The sequence below is a fragment of the Rhea americana genome, unplaced genomic scaffold, assembly GCF_003343005.1.
Source record: "Rhea americana isolate MKP2758 unplaced genomic scaffold, rheAme1 scaffold_303, whole genome shotgun sequence".
Classification (NCBI taxonomy): domain Eukaryota; kingdom Metazoa; phylum Chordata; class Aves; order Rheiformes; family Rheidae; genus Rhea; species Rhea americana.
Genome location: NW_028186428.1, coordinates 322,433 through 343,816, shown reverse-complemented (window position 1 = coordinate 343,816; position 21,384 = coordinate 322,433). Strand labels below are relative to the sequence as shown.

The 21,384-nt window shown below is 39.8% G+C and overlaps 2 protein-coding genes across 2 annotated transcripts in view; one reads left to right on the top strand and one right to left on the bottom strand.

The window, feature by feature from the left end:
- Positions 1–36: 36 nt before the first annotated feature.
- Positions 37–5,464, top strand: PDHB (pyruvate dehydrogenase E1 subunit beta). The gene is made up of 9 exons (XM_085309793.1): positions 37–117; positions 309–416; positions 487–549; positions 634–669; positions 765–1,050; positions 2,002–2,112; positions 2,724–2,815; positions 3,321–3,462; positions 3,867–5,464. Exons 1-9 carry the CDS (start codon positions 112–114, stop codon positions 4,010–4,012), a joined length of 990 nt encoding a protein of 329 aa, XP_085165919.1. The 5' UTR covers positions 37–111; the 3' UTR covers positions 4,013–5,464.
- Positions 5,263–21,384, bottom strand: part of PXK (PX domain containing serine/threonine kinase like) — a gene marked incomplete at its 5' end in the record, with an annotated part of 36,737 nt that continues 20,615 nt past the window's right edge. The window contains 9 exons of the mRNA XM_085309812.1: positions 5,263–6,356; positions 13,870–13,932; positions 14,927–14,996; positions 15,615–15,701; positions 16,114–16,191; positions 16,895–16,943; positions 19,101–19,179; positions 19,612–19,729; positions 21,093–21,254. Of these exons, the coding sequence (XP_085165938.1) occupies positions 6,151–6,356; positions 13,870–13,932; positions 14,927–14,996; positions 15,615–15,701; positions 16,114–16,191; positions 16,895–16,943; positions 19,101–19,179; positions 19,612–19,729; positions 21,093–21,254 (912 nt within the window). The remainder of the gene's footprint in view (positions 6,357–13,869; positions 13,933–14,926; positions 14,997–15,614; positions 15,702–16,113; positions 16,192–16,894; positions 16,944–19,100; positions 19,180–19,611; positions 19,730–21,092; positions 21,255–21,384) is intronic.

The window sequence follows — 21,384 nt, the reverse complement described above, 5'->3', positions numbered from 1 at the left end:
CGCCCGCCGCCGCCGCTCACCTCTCGCTCCTCTGTCTTCTCTCCGCAGGGCCCTGCGGCCGGGCGGCTGCTCCAGCTGCGCAGGGGGATCCGGCTCTCCGCGCCTGCCGCCATGCAGGTACCGGGGGCGGGAGAGGGGCCTCCGGGCTGTGGGGCGGTTGGGGACGCGGGGCAGAATCCTCCCCCCCCGGGGTGTGAGGCGCCCCCCGGCTGTAGGGCAGATAGGGAGGGTGCGAGGCGTGCCTGTACACACACACACACACACACACACACACACACACACACACGGCTGAGGCGTGCGTCCCGCAGGTGACGGTGCGAGATGCGCTGAACCAGGCGCTGGACGAGGAGCTGGAGCGGGACGAGCGGGTGTTCCTGCTCGGCGAGGAGGTGGCTCAGTACGACGGCGCCTACAAGGTGAGCGGCTGCAGTTAACAGGCTGGGAAAGCCCCTGCGCGGGCCCTGACTCTTCTCTTCCACCCTGCAGATCTCCCGAGGTCTCTGGAAGAAGTATGGAGACAAGAGGGTAATCGACACCCCGATATCAGAGGTACGGCTTCACCTTTTTCTTACCCTAGTGATCCTTCTGCCTACTGCTCCCCAGACACTTACCCTTGGTTTCTTTCTGTTTAAGATGGGCTTCACAGGAATTGCCGTTGGTGCTGCTATGGTTTGTAAATTTACATTATTTTATTGCTGAATTAAACTTTTAAAATAAGTTCTTTTCACATAAAAAAGCACTAATATATATCCTGACTTTAATAGGCTGGGTTGAGGCCAGTGTGTGAATTCATGACGTTCAACTTTTCCATGCAAGCAATTGATCAGGTCATAAACTCTGCTGCCAAGACCTGTTACATGTCTGCAGGATCAATCGCTGTTCCCATCGTCTTCAGGGGCCCCAATGGGGCATCAGCTGGAGTCGCTGCTCAGCATTCACAGTGCTTTGCTGCTTGGTATGGGCATTGTCCGGGACTGAAAGTTGTTAGTCCATGGAGCTCAGAAGATGCAAAAGGCCTGCTTAAAGCATCAATCCGGGATGATAATCCAGGTAAACACACTCAGATCACAGCAATAGTTAGTTTTTAAAGAGAATGTCTCTTCATGTTCCCTTTCACACCTTGTTTTTAAAAAACAAACAAGAGAAATGTTTGAAACCCTGAACGCTTAAGACTGCTTTACCCTCACTTGCAAAGGCACAGAGGTATTGATTCTGATACTGTTTCCTAAATCATGTGGCTTGTTAGCAGTAGACTATAATCTTGTGCTGTTGTCAGCTGCATTATTTTTAATACTAATTTGGTACCGATCATCTGGAAGCTTGCAGGAAACACCTATGAATCTATTGTAAAGGAATTTAAGGGGATAAAAATCAGTCAGGGAAGAGTTCTGCATATATAGTATCTGACTATATAAACTCATTTTTACAGATCTTGAAATTCAGATGATGTATTCAGAATGTCATGCCATTAGCTGAAAAGCAGGGCAACCTCTGTTTTCCTTTCTCACAAGCACGGACACATGCACGCACGCAAAATCTAAGACCATTCTAAAACTAGAAATTCTGCAGAAACATTCTCTAGACCGTGACCCTGCCCATTTTCATTCAGTCTAGTTGGAATTGTACACTCAGCTCTGTAAACTTTACAGTGTATCTTTTTAAAAACAGAGTTTTTAAAGTCAGTTAATTTTATTAACCCTGTTTGCCTAATTCACAGTTTCTGTGATTTTTTTTTTTAATAAGCAACATATTAAGATTAGTATTAAGACCTATTACCACCCTGTAGCACAAACTAAATAGCTGATCCTGCTTAAGACCAATTCTAATCAATTGATTTCAATTTTTAAAATAATTCAATAGTGAAGTCAGAACTGAGAGACTTATTTTTCCCCTACAAACGTACTCAGGTCCTACTTGAGGTAGTCTGTTCTAGTACTGTTATCCTCAGTATAGACTGGTGCCTGTAGAACTACAAATTAATCCAAATAAGTTTTGTTCTAGTTGTGATGCTGGAGAATGAACTGCTGTATGGTGTTCCGTTTGAAATGTCAGAAGAGGCACAGTCAAAGGATTTTGTTGTTCCAATTGGAAAAGCCAAAATAGAAAGGCCAGGTAAGCTGCTAACACAGTTAATATTCTTACTAAGTGAACTGCTCAGGGAGAGGGTTTTGCTCTTTTTTTGTTTTGTTTTGTTTTTAACTCTTACCCATTTAAAACTGCTTTCACAGGGAACAGGAAAATATTTTAAATGCTAAATGTTATCTTATTCTATAGGATACTATATTTTTCTGTTCCCTATATAAAACAAGATCACTTGGTTTTCTTTGTCCAATGGAAGACTGTAGCTTTCCAAAACACTTCTGTATAAGGACAGAGTAGGTAATGTCTGAAGAATTCTTTTTTTCTACTTGAGATTTTTTTTTCAAAAATGCAAAGGAAAGCACTGCAAGCTTGTTCATAATTTAACACCAAATTATCTGAAGGTTTTAAAGGAATAATCTAAGAAGCATATTCAGGCTCTCTTCAGTTCCCTGAATTCAAGGGTACGGTTTGTGTTTTGAGATAGTTCTTCCACATTTTTTTACACTGTGGCTGTAGAATTCCCTACATTATTTTGAGACTGTAAATACTTAAATTTACTGGACCATCCTAACATTACCTTGAAAAGAGCATGCATGCTAGAGGAAAAAATTAAGTCTCTCTCTCTCATGTTTCTGTTCTAGGAACTCACGTTACGTTAGTGTCACACTCGAGACCTGTTGGACACTGTTTGGAGGCTGCAGCTGTACTTGCCAAAGAAGGTGTAGAGTGTGAGGTGTGTGGGGTTTTTTTTTGTTGTTGTTGCTGTTGCTTTCCACTTTCCACAGACTGGAAAAAAAAGCAGTGCGTCTTGTTCAGGCCCTGCAAAACTTACCTACATTAAGTGTAAACTTCTGACATTTGTAAATGCATTCATAATCAGTGAACCAAGCACGCACGCTTCATGTTCCTGCATTTGACCTTTTCATCACAAAATTGAGGCAGAATGTTTGAAGCTGTTCAGAGGGACCTAGCTGCGTATGATGATAAGCAGAACAGTACACTATGTAATCAGCATGATTGTTTTGTGGATACAGCAAGACTCGTCTATCTGGGATTTTCCAGGAGCCATCAGAATCCATTCTGTAAAAAGTTTGCCAGGATAAAAAGTTCGTAATTTTGACTTTGAGGACAAGACTTTAAAGTCAGAATAGCTGAAAGTGACAGAGGACATCGTACTCAAACTGTAGTAACTGACAGGCTCAGATCATAGCAAAACTAATTCAGTCGCTTTCTTTAAGGTTATAAATCTGCGTACCATTCGACCAATGGATGTTGAAGCAATAGAAGCCAGCGTTGTAAAGACAAACCATCTTGTAACTGTAGAAGGAGGTTGGCCACAGTTTGGAGTAGGAGCTGAAATCTGTGCCAGGATCATGGAAGGTACTTAGTTTTGCAATATAATTCTTGATCTAACTTGTTAAGGCTAAATCCTGATAGCTTCTTCATAAACTGTTTGATAAAGCCAAATGCAGTGATGAGATGATAAAGTTGGGGTCTTGTATCTGAGGTGCTTGAGTTTAGCAGTCTCACTCTAGAGATGGTTACAGGGTGGAAGCTGTACCTTGCCTGTGAATCAGCAGCTGTGAATAATTCTTATCCTAAGAATCTGACTGTGTAATAAGCAAGATAGTAACTTTGCACCTAAATCTTAGTGCATGAAGATAAATGAGCAGGAACAGGTAGTTCTGGAGTATTAAAACTACAAGAATGAAATTTTTTGAGACTCAAATGGAACTGAGAGAAAACCATAGTATGTTGCGAACTGAGAACTGTCTTTGTTTCAGGACCTGCCTTTAACTACTTGGATGCTCCAGCTGTCCGTGTTACAGGTGCAGATGTTCCTATGCCTTACGCAAAAATTTTAGAAGATAACTGCATACCTCAAGTGAAGGATATAATATTTGCAGTGAAGAAGACTTTAAATATCTAAATTGTAAATACATATTTTAAAATCCTGCTTTAAAAATCATTAATGTTGTATGGCAAGCTAAATGCATAACGATGTTGTATAGCTACATGAACTTTTGTACAGTGGGGAAAATATTATGACCTCCTAGAATATTTATATGGCTGTGTGTGTGTGCTTAGAGGTTATCCTCTAAGCCACACTTCAAAGTGATGATGATGTAATGCTTATTTGTAAGGCAGCTTGTACTTCAGTAGTACAAGTGGATTGGTGTTACAGTGTACGGAGAAATCCTCTTCTAAATTCAGAGTGAGAAATAAATCCTCTGTTTTTGCTTGTCTTGTAATTATCAGACTAGAGGTATTAAACTGACTGTGGTGGTTGGTGGTCAGATGAAAAACTCTACTGAGCAGTGGGGGGCCCAGAGCTGATGTTAGCAAGGCTTATTAAAAATGAATGTTTAAAGTAGAGTGAGTTAAGCCTTGTTTTTCAACATGACAACTTAAGTGCAACTATCTGTACAAAGTGGTTTTAGAAGTCTGTGGTATGTGTTAAGAGGTAGCTAATATGTTTAGTTTGAAAAGAATTATTATCTCATGCAGTAAAGCTTCTGCACAATGGCTTAAATAAAGATCCTGATCATCTTCAGTATGTAATGGAAAATAATACCTAGTTTTTCTTTACTAGTTACCACCTAAAGTAGTAAAAATAATGAATAAATCTTGGCAAGTCAGAATACTTATTAAACTTGCTACAGGGGATAACAGCACTCTCAATTATAGTTCTGACAAGAAGAAGCAGGTCTTTTTATTCAGACCCAGTATACCTGGGTCTGAAGTGTAGTACCTCCCCCTTGGCTACAGTTTGTAGCAGATATAAATTCTCAGACAAGAGGTGGGAAACAGCTGCAGTAGCCTTCAGGTAGATCAGCTCACACCTGTGTTTAGCTAAAGGGGCAGTCTTGAAAAGTAGAGAACTCCATTAGGTCTTTGTGAAGTAGCTTCTGTGACTGTCCTGATGCAGAGTAAAAGCCACTTACAGCAGTTGTGCAGTGTGGCTTACTCTATACCAGGGATAAACTATCTATCTTTTACAGTTAACTGTTGGGGAGGAGATACTTACCTCTGTAAGGAGATCGAAGAGCTCAGGTCCTATTTCAATTACAGGCCAGGAACCTGTCAGAACTAAACTTTCATTGTATTCATGTATTTCCTTAGGAAGTCTGGCTTGCAGGTGAAATACTAGCTGAATGCACCCACCACCACACTGCTGGAGGAATTCCATTAACATTTTAATAAAAATGACCGAGTATCACAGGTTACATGAAATTTTGTACAGACATTCTCTGCATAGTAACAAACACTGATGTATTTGAATTTAAAAATGGATTATCTATAATCCTTTAAAGTGCAATTTATTTAAGGTTTTAAGCAAATCAAAAAGGATCTTTCAATAAAGTTTAAACTGTAAAATTAACTTGAATTACTCTTGTATTTAATTAAACCATGAATAATATCCCAATGCCCCATTAACTCCTATTTCAACTGTTCCCTCATTTAAAAACACTTTCCCTTAGAGTCACAGGAAGGATGTCCATTTAAACAAATGTACTGAGACAGCATTTTTACTCCACCAGCAAATACAGTGGAAAAAAACTTAAATCTCCAATTCCCTCACCTGTGCAGTACACTTCAGACTAAGTGCTTTTTTTTGATTATCTAAAAACCTTGCTGATTCAGCAAGAATTAGATGTGTTAACTGAACAGAAGTGTCAAAAAACTTAGAGCTGACTAAAACTAGATTCATGTATTTTCAGAAAAGGGATGGAGTAGAGCTAGGAAAAAAAATGTATTAGTTCACCATGGTCATTCCTATTTTCAGATTTTTATTCAGCTATATAGAAGTTGCTTTACCCCTGAAACTGTAGCTAGCGAACAAAGTTCTTTCTTTAATAAGAATGAAGAGTTCTTTAATATCACAGCATGGCAATGCAAATCAGACAGGGTAGTGCTGCTACTCAAGGAAAGCTGAAATAGGGGTAAACAGAGCTACAGCGCGATTAGCTGCTATCTGCTGGTGGATCCGTTGCCGGCTAGGAGGAACTGATTCCTGGACGGCACAGGAGGGGGAGGGCAAATCCAATCCTGGGGCGATCAGTAGCCTCAGCTGATCCTGGGAGCGCTGTAGTCACACGTCTCCGTTTTCTTCAAAGTTCCTTTTTGAAAGTTTTGAATGGAGCTGAGCAAGGCTCCTCGGCTTGCACTGACAACGGGCTGAGGGCTTGACGGCACTGGCACCTCCATACTCGGAGGAGGAGCTGCTGGTGGCAGGGGCGGCGGTGGTGGTGCTGGGGGTATCGACGATGCTCCTGTTGAGGAGAGAAGATGTGGTTTGATTCTGCCAGGGAAGCCCTGCTGCAGAGGCCCGCAGCTGCTCAGCTAGACTAGGTCAGCTCTGCACTCGTCACGTCACTCCTTCAATGCAAGCAGCGTATGGAGAACAGAACAGATGAGAAATGCCAGAGATCAAATCCCTCTATCTGCAGGCAAGTCCTGTCATCGGAGACACCTCTGAAAGAAAGCCTGAAGTGCCTCAGTACTCAGGGATGCAAAACATGACAAAAATGTGATCTTGCACTGAGGGAAACGAAGATCACTTTAGAGGACTTCCCGTCTTCGCTTTCTCTTAATTGTCCCCAGTGAAGCAGTTGTTTGTTCTTTGGGTTATGACCAGTAACAAAGACTGGAAGCAAATCTTTTTACCTGTTTGCATTTCCATGGCAAGCTTTACTGGTCTTACAAGGAACACATCGCTGTAGAATTTGCGATGACTGCTTGATCTGGTTAAATTCCATTTTTAGATTACTAACTGCAGATAGAAGATTTTGCGGGAAATGTTTTACACTTTCTAGTACTAGTAGACTTTTCTCCAAATGTGCTATCACAAACTTGTGTTTCGCAGGCTGAATGAATCACAACAATCTGCCATTCACACCACACGCCTCCTGTACTCCCACCAGTCACCTCTGTGCTCTCACCCTTGCTTTCTACTCCAGTCACCCTAAACCCTGGCTCCATGCTCACCCCAGGCACATCCACCTCACCTATCTCATGCTTCTCATCTCACCATGCCTTGGCACCTCCATTCCTTGGTTCCCTGCCTGCAGGCAGCTAGCCCAGCAGCAAAGGCCTGCATGGAGGTGGTTCCAGGCAGCCCCCTTCCATGCAGGTGGCCTCACTTGCCCCACACAGTTTGGGAGCCACAGCTCTCCCAAACACCCTTGATCTTGTGCAATTCGGCAGCTGTGCACTGCACCATCGTTTCTGCACAAGGAATCAAAGGTGCAACGCAGAGGAAGAGCAAAGGGCTTCAGAGGTGACCCCTTGCCGTTCCACAAAACGTCCATGCGGAAGTGGCATTGCAGCACATCACCAAGTATATGAGAAATAGTTCTCCTGCCTTGTCTAATATGTTCTGCAATGATCAAAGGCACAGCAATTATTAAGCTCTTACGACCAATTCAACAGTGAATTTTAATTCCTTCATCTAGACCATGAGGGTTATTCCACAGTTAGACTAAACAGAAGAACAGGACCTACAGTGCAACACTTGCTTTTGGCAGCTCTAACCTACAAAGAGGAACATATTGATAAGGGGCAAAGACTGTCACTTTTTGTCATTGTCTAACAGTAGCCAAGGTCTCTTGATTGGCCCAACATTACCAAAGTAGAACTCCTTGCTACTGAGCAAGCAAATACTAAGCAGTTAAAGAAAGTTACGGCACACAGACTCAAGAGGTATTCCATTAAGCATAAAGCTTAGGCACAGAAAACAAAAAGCAGGCAAAGCTGTTCTCTATGCTCCACTTGTTCCACAGATTCTCACTAACACTTGCTCTCAGACTAATGAGTAATAGTAAAAAAATAACTGCTGTAATTTAAAAAAAAGCAGTTATCTTAGATTAAAGTCAACTCAAAGCTCCTTCAATCTGAGTTTGTACCAGTCTTTAAAGGGAGACTTTTGCAACATGGGAGCAAGCTCAAAATGCAGAGTATTTACACAGGCATTCTACTTTGCCAATCTACATTAACAGCTATGACTACAACACTTCAGACTCTTCAGGAGAAATTCTCATCTGCACGAAAATCTCCTTCTGGGAGGACAAAACATGGAAATACATTTAGACTCAAAGTCTTTACTCTCCTCAAGAAAAAAAATGCAAATCCCAGTAGAAATATCAGAGATCGGCTGAGACAGTTTAACATGCCTGTTGTATAATGTCTTGATTACTTGAGAGAAGTTGATCCACATACAACATTAGTACAAACTGAAATAATAAATCGCATACTGATGGCTTGGGGTCATCTAACTTATCCAAACCTTTCTTACATTTGCCAGAGATCTGAGCCAATTTGTTATTAGATATATGGGAAAACCATCCCTTAGGTTAGAGTCCTTCTGTTTTCCCTGTGTGTATGGACTGCCAGTAAAGCACAGCGAAGCAAAACTTGACATGTTGCCAAAGGAAGAACATGACTCGGAACAGTGTGATTTCACCATTAAAGTCGTCAGAGCAGAACACTCCGCAGGACTGGTGTAGCAACGCTAGCACCAAACGTGCAATCAGATGAACTGCTATAAAACAGCCAAGAAAGCTAGTTACAAATGAGACAATTTGGAAGAGATGCCAAAATTGCAGGGAACAGAAAAAATTTGGGGCTAGAACACCAAAGAAAGATTGAAGAGGCTATGAAAGTAGTTGTACAATATACAATAGGGAATGATCATGAAAACGACGGCCAGGACTCTATACAGAAAATAAAATCAACAGTAACACAGGCAGTGAAAGAAGGTACATATTGAATACGAATAGAGGCAAAAAAGCCACTATATATCTAACTGACTGGATTGTTCAGTATTATTAGACCAAGACAGCATATCTTTGAATTTTGGTCTGGTTATTTTAGGATGAGGACAGAAACAACAGGGGGGTGGGAAGAGAGGCCACTTGGCTTTCTGGAAATTGACTGAATTTCTCAGGGCTAGATATTATAGAAATTGAGCTGCCAACAATATCATATAGCTAAAAAAACGTCTTGCATTATGGAGATTAATTACAGGCAACGATATTCAGTTTTACACCTGAGCTCTACTTTAATGCCTAAACACACACAAGTTTTGAGATGATATCTGACTAGCTGGGAGCAATTACATACTGATTCTAATAATAAAGAGCATGAACACTAGAAATCCTTCAAGTTCATTAATTTCAATTAGTCAATTAGAAACAACTTGTCCTTCCTCTCTTGACATGACTGGGTGCAAAACAACTGTTTACTCACTCTGGTGTACTCCAATGCAGTTACATTTACAGACTAACTTTTTCTGTGCCCAACGGTAAAATATTTTCCTGTATTTACTAGGAAAAGGATTTAAGACAAGTCCTCAGTTATTACTAGAGCTTTATGACAGGTAGGTTGGAAGAAGTTGCCTGCAACCACACATCTACTCATTCACACAGCTGTAAGAATAAAACACTCAAACAAGAACTTACCAAGGGTTTTTTTTACAGGGGCATTTTTGTTAAGAGAATGTGTTAAAAGGAATAGGAAGTATATCAGATGCTGTAAACTTGATGCCTGAATTGAAACAAAAACTTAATTATGAATTTAAAGTGACAGTAATTGTGCAAACAGCATTAAAATATTTGTTGAGTGAATGGGATGCAAAGAAAATCATTTTAGTGACAGTTTTTAAAGATGCTGTATTTCATTAAAACAATCCATAAAGATGTTCAGATCTTTTCCTTTGTTCCCTCCCAATACTATAAGCAAGTTCAAGATTTGCATTCAACTTTCCCATACAGAAACAGAGCATCTTTAAAGAGATAAATCAGCATTAGCTTACTTTTCCGAAAATTCACGTTCAAAATGATGCATGCTCTATTGAAGACAGCAGAGAAAGAGAGACAACAAGTTAATCATCTGGTTCTCGTGTCAGAGTAAGAAAAACAGATACTGTTAGCTGAAAAGTCTGCAAAAAAAATCAATACATTCTTATTCACTGAAAAAATACAGTGATAGTAGATTTGACTATTTTATATTACATACACAACACTGATTCTGACTAATGAACCACAATTTTCCATGCTTTAAACACTATTATACTTGATGAATAAATAAAACACACATGCTTTCAACTCCACATGCCAGAAGTCAAAGCTTTACAGGATTAAAGTGCATTTAGAGTTAATTAGCAAGAAATCTGCGTGAAGATCAGCTATAGAACATAAAAACCATTCATGGAACACTTCCTGTAGTGTTAACACCTACATTTACACGTACGTAGTAAGGATCAGAGACACTCAGGAAAGTACTTGCTGAAGCATTAAAATCATCTTACAGAAAGGTGAGGAGCAGAAAAGATGCACCATATGGCTCTCTGTGAAACATATCCTGCACTGAAGGATTCAAAACAACAACTAATACAGAAAAAGACAGCTAAAGTTACGTACAACACTCACTTAGTTTCTACAGTTTCACTAGGCTTCCCTGCAGGAATAATCTACCTCATTCAGGAAACTGTTGGCCAAAACAGGCACCCTCCAAACTTGTATTGTAAAAGAGCTCATTGGTATTTTATGGGCTTATTAGATTTACAGAAAAGGCAGTGTAGTATTAGATAATCCATACCACAGTGTTCTGCATCCCTTCTGATTCTAGCCACAGCTCATAACCACCAAAAAAGAACAGGTGTTCAAGGAACTGAAGAATTATGTGAGTTGGGGGTCTGGGGGAAGGGAGCAGGAAATCAAATATGTGAGAGAATATCAGAAATTATATTAGAATCTCTATTTGCAATGACCAAAACAATGTATTTCAAAGATAGTGTTTAGCTAGCATCTGCATTAAATTTGGTCCTTTCTGAGAAGTGTCCCTTGGCCAACCCCCTGCTTGCAAACATTCAGACTTACTGATCATGACACCTGACCTATACTGAGTGATAATGACTGATTAGTTCGAAGTCACGTGGTACCCCAACCAGAAGAGTATCCAAATGCTACTAAAGAACACACTGCGGCATAAATTCAAAATTCAACTAGAAAATCACTTTCAATAGATTGGAAAGTCATACATAAATAAAAATCAAAAATAAAGAGAGTAAGAAGAGGCCCTGCTTATCTGTAGCCTTCATACTAGCACTATTAAACTACAGATCGGTGAACCTTCCATGTATGGGAACCAGCTCTGGTCTTATATGCCTCAGTTATTTAAGACAAGCTACTACAGTATTTGGCATAATGCACCCATTAGTAAGTAACTATTTCAGAGTTGCATAGTAACAAATAGATGGTTTAGAGATACAACCAACAGTACAGACCTCTAGCATTGGCTCTACTATCAAGTATCAACTCTCAAATAAAGATAATGCAGTCATTCAAAGTTCAGATTTTAGGACTATCTAGTCCTACAACTGAAGCATAGTGTTCTTTCATATCAAACTGCAAAGGAGAATGAGCTTCACAGCATTTTCAAGACTGTAATTTGAAGTCTTAATTCTGTTTTGGTTTAAAAGTCAAAAGACTACTATGATTACATAATTTGCAATACGTCAATATAAATTCAATACAAATATTCTAGCCAACTAGAAAAAGCCCATGAGAGCTCACATTTCTAGCAGATACATTCCCCTCAAAGCAGGTCACATATTGATTGAGCCCTACAGTTGTAGTCACCATTACAAAGACTGCTGCAGCCAGCAATCTTTTTTTTTTCTTGGCATGTTTTGCATTGACTATACCAAGCACTCCGCTGCAGGCTCAATCTCATACGGCCTTTGTGTAAGGACAGAGTGGCTGAACATTTGAAAATTTCCCTGAATGAAGGTTTTTTAGGGGGTTGGATACAGACCAGAACAACAGAAGAGCTTCTGTTGGATGCTTTTCTATAACAGCCTTCATTTTTGTCATGGTATCAAAGCAAGATGCTTTGGCATGCCACAATACTAACACTACCACAATCAAACCAGTAAGACAGACCAAAAGCTTCATTCACCTCTGAGAGTCATCTTGCCACACTGGTACCACATGAAACTTATATTTAGCTGTAAATATTCTTAGTAAGTACAAGGAAGTAGGACTGGAAAGAGATAAGCTACAGATGCATCACTCTTCATGAAGAAAGTCCTAGCATGGGGCTAGTTAGGCATACCGGCATAGAATAGCTAAAAGTGCAACATTATTGGTGAAAAGTCGGGCACACTAGCTTTCTCTTACGGCTAATATCTGAAGTTTTTGCTATGAAATCTACTTACAAAAGCACTGCTGAAATGGAAGCAGTTGCCTTCACACCCAATCAAATGCACCAATGCCATCAGCACACTAAAGCACCTTCAGGTAGGGCAATCTGCACAATGTCAAACGCAGAGCAGATCACCAACAGTCACCATGTGCACACTGGCAGCAGGATGTCCTACATACTGTGACAGCCTAGTTTGAGCATCAGAGCCAAATTGAAACATTTGAGCCAAGTCTACACAAAAACTGCATCACATGCTCAAAACTTGAAACAGTTTTCAATCAAGTTTCAGTGCACATTAAAGTTAAGACACAAGTAAAGGTAGTTTTATTTCTGGAAAATAATAAAAAAGTGTTTTCTAAACACTTACTCATTTTGGAGGCATGGGATTTTCCTTTGCATTTTCAGCAACTGCCTTTTTAAAGCATACAGAACTTGAAATGTACCCTCCAGTTAGGAGTCAGTATATCCAGCGAACAGTTTATGTGCAACACAGTGACAGTAATTATCTTGGTTACAGTAACTGGAAGAAGTCAGTTCCTAAAATACACACTTCAATGTACTTGAAATGTGACTTGAAAGAGAAATGACTAATTTGAATTATAACATAACTAATGCAAATTACAGTGCACAGATTGCCGTGTCCTTTGAAAGATCATTTACAACAAACACAAGTTTGATTGCATCGCTTTAGTTAACAAGTTGTTCTGTGCAGAAAGTTGCTTGGATTATGAATCATATGACTGAGTCATCAAAACAAACGACGGCGCTATGGACAGCGTCTCTTCTAGAGGCACATTCTATTAACACCTTCTGCTACTGATGTTTCCCAATACTCCTTTCTAGTATTTTGGACTGAAACATGTGCATAATAGCTCAACATTCAAACCTGTAATGAAACTAGAGTTTCATGAGTACTTCTATTTCTGGCAATGCCCATTTAAGCAGATTCTGCAATCACCTGTGCTAAATGCTAACAAACCTGTTTGTACAGCTACCTATCAAACTGGAAGAGGGAACAGAGAGATTATTCTTAACCCAAATGACTTGGACTCCGCACAAGCTTTCTATCAGTGTTATCAACAGACTGTAGTGGAATAGGCAAGATTTACACAACTTACGCCACTCAATTTGTCACACAGAAAACTCCTCAAACGACATCAGAGCAGTACAGATATAAAGAGATGATACACAAAAACAAGGGATCAAAAAACAACACTTGAGAGCGCACAGACTGTAACATCAGAACAAATGCATACTGTAACATGAGGCCTAGAGAATGTCTGGAAAGTGGCAATGCCAGTAGGACTGGAGTAAGAGAGACTTTAAAGCAAGCACTTAAGACTCTATAGTGGATCATTTGCTTGTATATCACAAGAAAGGTTATTAAAGAAGTGCATTAAAAGATTTTCTATGGCCCTCAAAAGAAAGCAAATGCCCACATTTAAATCGATACAAGATAAATATCCTCTCTGTATTCCATCCTTGAAGACCATCATCACTTAACTGTTCTCGGTTAGACAAAAAAGAAAAAAGAAAAAGCTAGAGAAAAAGACAAAACTCTGCAATGACTCTTGAACTTACCTGCTGTAGAGGGTGGAGTTGGGGATGATGGAGATGTTAATGGGGAACTCGCCCCAGAGCCTGCTAAATAAAACAACAGTCTAGTAACTAAAGCTGTGATGCTAAAATTCAACACAATCAGACAAGACAGGTTGTTAGAAATGGGCTGACTTTATTGACCGAATGTCCAATCCTGCTTCCACCAAAATCTAGGGGAAGATCCCCATTCATACAAACAGTGTCACTCAGACCTGCTCTGAACAGAGAAACTTCACAGTAGACAGTATCAGAGGAGGTCCAAACACATAAGAAGCACTCTCAAGAGTATTCCTCAATAGGAAACGGTTCTTTTTTGTTGCTTAGGCTGTTGGATTTCAGCGTCCAAATTCTGTTCTCCTTAAGAGTGCCACTCCAGGGGCCAGTGGTGCCACTGCATGGATGGCAGCCCATTTCTCCTTCTAAGAGATGATTTCAGTCAGTTGCTGCACTCTACAAGATATTCTGATATCTGACTATTCCACAACAGGTTGCTTTTGGACATATGTCAGCCAAGCAAGTCAACTCTGTTAAACTGTTCAGTAGCACAGACCATTCCTTTAAACTAACTGAAGACTTGTCACAAGCTCTGTTGTTTTAGAATTTGACACAGAAGCAGCAACTAAAAAGGCAATTTGCTCATTCATCTTAACACCTCAGGAATAGGTGTTCCTATTCCAGATCACCAGAGCTTCTCTCTAAAGACTGAAGTATTAAATGTTCCAAATAATCAATGTTATTATTTTTAAAAAAGAAAAAAAATTCCACTCAAATGTCATCAACAGATTGAAGAGACTGATTATTTTTTGGAGGAACAGGGCATAGGAGAGGGGAAACACTGCTTTGTATTAGGTAGCTGAAAGTCTAACACTCCCTTAATTCGCTATTACTAAATACTCAAAACAGTGGTATCAGGCTTTCATAGTCCAATATTACTGTGTTAACTGATGGTGACCATGGATCTTTTAACTCAGAAAATGACCAAACACAACAAAAGCATTGACACAATTGTGTAGAAGCAACCTCTTCTCTCTGTAGTTACCTGAGTTATTTGAGTTGCTGTATTTTGCTGAGTGTTCTTCCCCACTTTCATAGGCAGAGCGTTTTGACTTCTTTAAACAAAACAGAAGAAACAGAAGGTGGGAATGTATAACCTCTTTCCATGATGAAGACCAGTTTTGACACACAAAGTTGTAACAGCTGCCCACTACATCAGACAAGGATCAATGTCCAACATCCCTCTCCCTGTCACCCACCACCATGCTGCTGCAAGGACAATGGCAGCAAGGCAGTTCTGTGCCCAAATATCCCCAGGCAAACATACAGGGCAACTTCAGAGCTCACTATCCACAAGGGAAAGACAGAAAACTAACTCACAGAAAAGAAAGAGAAATGCAGAAGGAGTTCTGCAGGAACAGCCTGGAAAAAGGCTTCCATGCCTTCAATTCAGCAGCAGGAAGCAGCATAAGCTGTCATCTGTATGTTAAATGTTAATTATGCCAGTTTTCAGAGAGTAAGTTTAAACACATTAAGCCGAGCAAGTCAGCTACCATTATAACCTAAGCTTTTTAAGAAGTGTATCAGTTAGCTACAGAAATTAAAACATTTGGAAAGTATTACAGAAAACACAGGACAGAATGCAACAGCATACCTGTGGTAGCTCATGCTCTACCTTCAAAAAGACACATCTCTCTTTCTAAGTGCGAGAAACTTATTTAAAAGTTGTTTACCTTTCGTGCTAAGATTTTCCTTCTCTTTTTTTCTTCTTCAGAGCCATGATGAGATTGAGCTCTTGTCAGTCTTCTATGCTGGTGAATCTTAAAAATGAAGGGAAAACCAAAAAAAGACCATGTCAAGATCTCAAGTGTTCTCAGAAAGGGGATATATTTGGGATGGTAGAAACATTGAAGTTGCTTTGCATGTTTGTTTTTCACTTTTAACTCTTATCTTAACTGTTGCTGGTAGAGGATGGAGCCTCATACTGCAGTTAAAGCGATCCTGTAACTTTGGAGCCACTGCTCGTGAAGCCACCCCACATAAAACAGTGAAATTCCATACATAAAACTGCTGTTTTACAACTTTTCATACTGTATTTCTGGGAAGGCAAATCTGTGGATGAAAACTTCTATTACTGAAAATCTGCTGATAAAAACTCACTTTCCCCATTTGAAAGTGATATGAGGAAAGGGAATGTCTGTAGGAAAACCAGTAAAGAAATGCAGAAGTTACCAATTTCTGTTCTTCTGCTAATCTTTTTTCTATGCATTCCTTGGAATTTTTCAATGCCTCTTTTAGCTTGGTAGGAATCTAATATAGAAGAGAGAGAAAAAAGAATCATCATTGCACAAAACGTAATAAAGGAAAACAACTTCACTGCTTAAAACTCACTAGTCATCAGATTGTGTCGTCTATCTAAAGCCCCAAGGTTCTGACACTGTTCCTTCAACGAAGGGAAACCAAAGACTCTAGATAGGCACTTTCCCCTCCGAACTTGGCTACTAATCCAACAGCAGGGACAGAGAAACAGAGAAGGGATGGGACGTGGAAGGGGATGCGGTGGGGACAGCTCCCAACAGGAGTGGGATGTGGCTCCCTGGAAGCCCCACCACTGCAGCACCAGAGCCAGCTGCAGCACACGCTGGTGGTCCCACATTGACCTAGCAAAATCATTTTCCCCAGACCTTAGTGATTGGCTTCCTCTCACTCCAAATGATCCATATCTTTCAGCAGCTTCCACTCAGAGCACTGTGATTAGTCATGTGGTTTAGCTCCAGCACAGGAACTACACTTGAATTACTCATGGGATACGTTGTGTCCTCCTGCTCTCCTTCTAAGGAATGTTATAATGTTGTTTGGTATATGACAGCAAAGCAAGCCCAATACTGATAGACCTCACCATAAAGGCAGTTGTTCTTTACTCTGTCCATCATTTGATGCATAGTTATCCCCAGCCTGCCACTTACACACCATCAGCAAATCAAGACAAAGATACATCAGCGTTCAACTCTACCTTAAATTGTGGTTTCTCGGAATTCGTTAGCAGGACATCACTGAATAATCTGCAAGCAGATGAAAAAAAAAATAATTGGAATATTGTCCCCAGAAGATAGGCAGAAGCACAGAGAGAATACTACTGGCGCTGTTCACCTAACTCCCTCTTGCCCCCTTTTCCTCCACTTTCCTCATCCCTATCTCACTGTTTGTTTTTTTTCCCCTTGGTGTTTATATGTTGCTTTTTAGTTTCCAAGCCTTGCTGTAAAATTAGCAGTGTCTAATCCCCAAAATGTAGCCACTACAGATGGTATATGAATGGCAGAGTCATTAAAGCTTCATTAAATGTTTTGAAAGCTGATAGAATAGCTATAATTACCAAATGCAGAAAAGAGTTTCCTTAAAACAAGCATCCCATCTCCTTAAAAGTATAAGGATTCTTTAATGACAAAACATTATTAGGGATGTTATTTTGAATTTCACAGAAAGATCATCGCGCTTTTTAAGGAAACTCTTAGCACATTTGTTATTTAAGTATTCAAAAGAAACATGCAAAAGATCAATGAGTGAACTTAACATTTCAAACTATTTGTGGTCTTACGAGTACTCCGGCAACACTAACTAAAGCAACTTTGCTAACAGCTTCACACTCCTCCCTATAGTATCAGCAACAGCATAGACGATTAATCCTCTTCCATCCAGAAGAAAGACACTAGAGGGCAATGTTAGTCTGAAAATGGACTGCTGGTTCATTTCAAGACATTTTGTTCTGGAGAACATACTAGAAAACTGTCCCAGAAAGAAATCTCAAGCCTGGCTACAAGACATATGTTTCAGAGATAGTTGTTGTTCACATGCCCACACTAAAGCAAACAAATTCAAGTCTAGAATCATGGCTCATAAGAATAGAAGTCCATGAAAAAATAAAAGAAAATAGATGTAATTAACAAAGACTTAAAAACAAACAAACAAAAAAATACCCTTGTTCACAGGGCATTTTTCTAATTTTTTCTGATTATGTTTTTCAAAATTAGCAGACTCAGTTTACATGGAACAGCTTAATAAATAGGTGAATTACTTTCATTGTGTTGCACATCTATCTAGATCACTTTTATAAGAAATATAGGTATTAAGAAAATGTAGTATAATATCCTACACATCAAATACAGCTGAACATGGATTGCTTGGTCAACATCTTTTAACACCTATAAATTCTTGCATTCACACAATTTTCTTATCATATTTCTCTCCCGCTTACATTCTTCTGTCTACCTCCTCCTTCCTTTAAGGGCAGAGGAAAGGAGGAGCAGAAGGAAAAGAAGGTTGAGACAAGACTGCAGTGACTCTTTCCAACCAGGAAACATGAATTTTGGAGCATGCTTTAAGGGTACTGCAATCCACAGTCTGAGAGACCAGACCCAGATGTAGATACGGGCTGGCTATCACTCAGGAGGTCACGATTCTGGCACCTTATTTTATGAAAAACAAGAGGCCAGCATTGTGCTGCTATGCTCAGCATGCTGGGTGGCACACCACAGCATAGTCACAGCAAGCAACTCCCCCGATCGTACTGTCTCCTAGTTGCAGGACGGGTGGCACTGCAGAAAGGCACCATCTCCAGCCATGCTCTGATACTGCTCCGTTTCTGCATTCCAGTCTTGCTCCATACCTGCCTTTACCACTTCACTACCTTCCTGAGGGGAGAACCAGTATGGAAATTTATTCTGCCTGTACTTCAGAGAATCTAAGTCCTGCAAGAAACCTATGTAAACAGCTCACTCCCAGATCCAGTCTAAATGTTACTGCTAAGCACAGCAAGAGATCTATTTTACAAGTCCTAAGTAAACCGACAGCAAAATCTACTGAAGTAAGTCTGAAAGGACGAGCCAAAAGATCCCTTATTTTATGTTCTTAAGCATGCTTGCACTGCTTTAATAACTGGATCAATTTAAATCATAGCACCACACTTAAGTTTTGTTTTTTTTTTTTTTTTTTAAAAAAAAAGCTCCAACCCACCAAGAGACAAAAAAAATCTAAACAAACATGTAATCTTCACAAACAGTGGGTTCAATCAAGTGATAATTTCAAAGCCTCACTTAGATATACTATACATTTCTCAGAATAAGGAACAAATCTTTCTAAGAAGGAAAGAGAGCAGAAAAAGTATTCCTGCTAATATAATTAAAAACATTACTGGAGTACAAAACAAGTACATTAAGACTTACGGCGTCTGTAAGAGCCGTGAAACAGTTGGCATGCCATTCTTCATAGCTTCACAGGTCAGAATGGATTCCAACACAGACACTGCCAAAGAAAGAATAAGAACGTACACATTTTTGCACTGCAGGACAGCGAACAATTTAGAATCAAAGTCTGGCACTGCTGTGAGATGTTTCTCTAAGTACTCCATCAACTAAGCAGTGATGAAGCTGTGTAACATTTGTTTTTTATTATAACATTACTATTACACGTACAAACTTTTCAAGAATGTTAGATATGAGGCCAGGAGATACACATATGTAATTACTAGAGACTGTTTTATCATTTAGTTTTAAAAATTACTGTATTTATATGCTACATGTATTTGAAGAATGTATTTTCCATTTTAAAAAATTACTAAATAATCATTTCCAACCACAAGCTCCAAAGTCTTCAGGCTGATCTTTCACAGCATCTGAGCTAAAAGGCAGAGCACCCAGGAAGCTGAGATTGAAGCCTTCTTGACCACATACTAACCAACAAACACTGATGGTGCAGGAGGGAAGCTGTCTACTGGAATTGTATCTGGGGGTCTTCCATATGTCATTTCATACAGTAAGTGTCCAAAGCAATGTACATCAATACCTTCTAAAGTCTGCAGAGAAACAAATTAAAAAAACAAAACACGCACATACACACCTGGATTGGTTTGTTTTTCTCTAGCCAGTTCAAAAACATGCAATAATCCATTAGAGAAAAAGGGCAATCTTGTATTCACAGATGGAAAGAGATACCATTACAATAATTCTTAAACACAACTATTTCCCTGCACAACTTCAGCTCAAAAGAAATTTTCACACCTCAAAAGAAATTACTGTTCTCTTCCTGTAAGTGATGATAGAGATGGGATATTAGTACAGCCATGTTCTGTAAAAATGTGTAAGGAATAAACTCTTTTCATGCACAACAGTTTAGAAAGGCATATATTGATATGAATTACAGCAGAGTACATTTTCCTAATATAAGTCAAAGAGCAAAAATGAGGTTCAAGTTAATATAACCAGTTATCTCTTTACAAGGAGGTAAATAAAAAGGGAGCAAAAACACACACCAAACAAACCTAGGAAAGCCCCCTTCACCTCTCCTCGGGTCTGTACAAGCTTTAATTACATGCTAAGCTCTCAGGCATGACACTTCCTTAATTTTAGGATCATGTTTAGACAGAAATGGCTCCTCTTACTGCTTAAAGGCTCAGAGATTTGACAGCACTGACAGATTTGGACTAACCATGAACTTTTGATCGTTTCTTTGACAACACAGTAGAACTTGTTTGGAAAAGTCAGCAAGCAGCTGTCTCGTGATGCTTTAAGCAATTTACTACAATGAGCACTTAAAGGCAAGACAAGATGCTGGCCAGAAGTCTGCATTGCTATAACAGGGCAAATTAGGTTTAGTAGTTTTGTAGAAAGGTCATATTTTGCTGTGCAAGCCTGCATTCTGGAGATACCTATAAAAAAATACAAGAATTTTGAAGAGACAGATATCTTAAGTGTCTATTTTCACAGTAGCCAAAGCAGTCCAGGTTTATTACTACTCTCAGTTAAGACCAAGTGGTAAGTTGTGTTCGTTACACAGACACACAAGTGCAATCGAAGCGTGGCAGATAACATACACGCTCCTGTGAAATGCAAGCCCGGTGTGCCAAGCAATCATACAACAAGACTGCAGTTCAGCCACATTTGTGCCAGCACCACTGTCAAGGAAACACTCGCAGGCACTCCTCCTCTGCCTGCTTGCTTTGGACCTCAGCCTCACTCTGGAGTGCTGGAATAAAACCTCCGCACAGCCACACAGTGATTTGGAGGAAGCTGAAAAGGGATTTGATGGAGAAAAGCTCAGGGGAAAAGAAAAGGGAGTTGACTGAGGGTTTTTTTTTTTCATTCAAATCAGTTTTCCACAAATACAAGTAGAGGGATGCGTAAGAGTCAGCTAAATCGAATTATTTTTTCAAAACATACATTAATTTTCCGAAACTGTGAAAAGTAGGATCGATAAAATGATGGAAGTCCCAACAAGGAATTTTCTAGATCTAGTAACTTGCACGTGTCTCCATCCAACATCACATTGCCAGAGTGAAGATGGCCATAAGGAAATCCTTTCTCATGCAAGAATTTTAATACCTGAAAAAACAAAGCAGGAGTGCTGTCACAAGATACTCAGATGATCTCAAGATATCAAACGCTCCCATACTAAAGCAGACGCACAATAATGGAGGCCCCTGTTTTGGGCTGCTTCTCCATTTCCCTTGCT

Excerpts from the sequence above, each read along its gene's own strand:
- PDHB (XM_085309793.1), top strand. Across the intron at positions 550-633 it reads TCGACACCCCGATATCAGAG|ATGGGCTTCACAGGAATTGC; the intron begins GTACGGCTTCAC and ends TTTCTGTTTAAG. Across the intron at positions 670-764 it reads TTGCCGTTGGTGCTGCTATG|GCTGGGTTGAGGCCAGTGTG; the intron begins GTTTGTAAATTT and ends TGACTTTAATAG.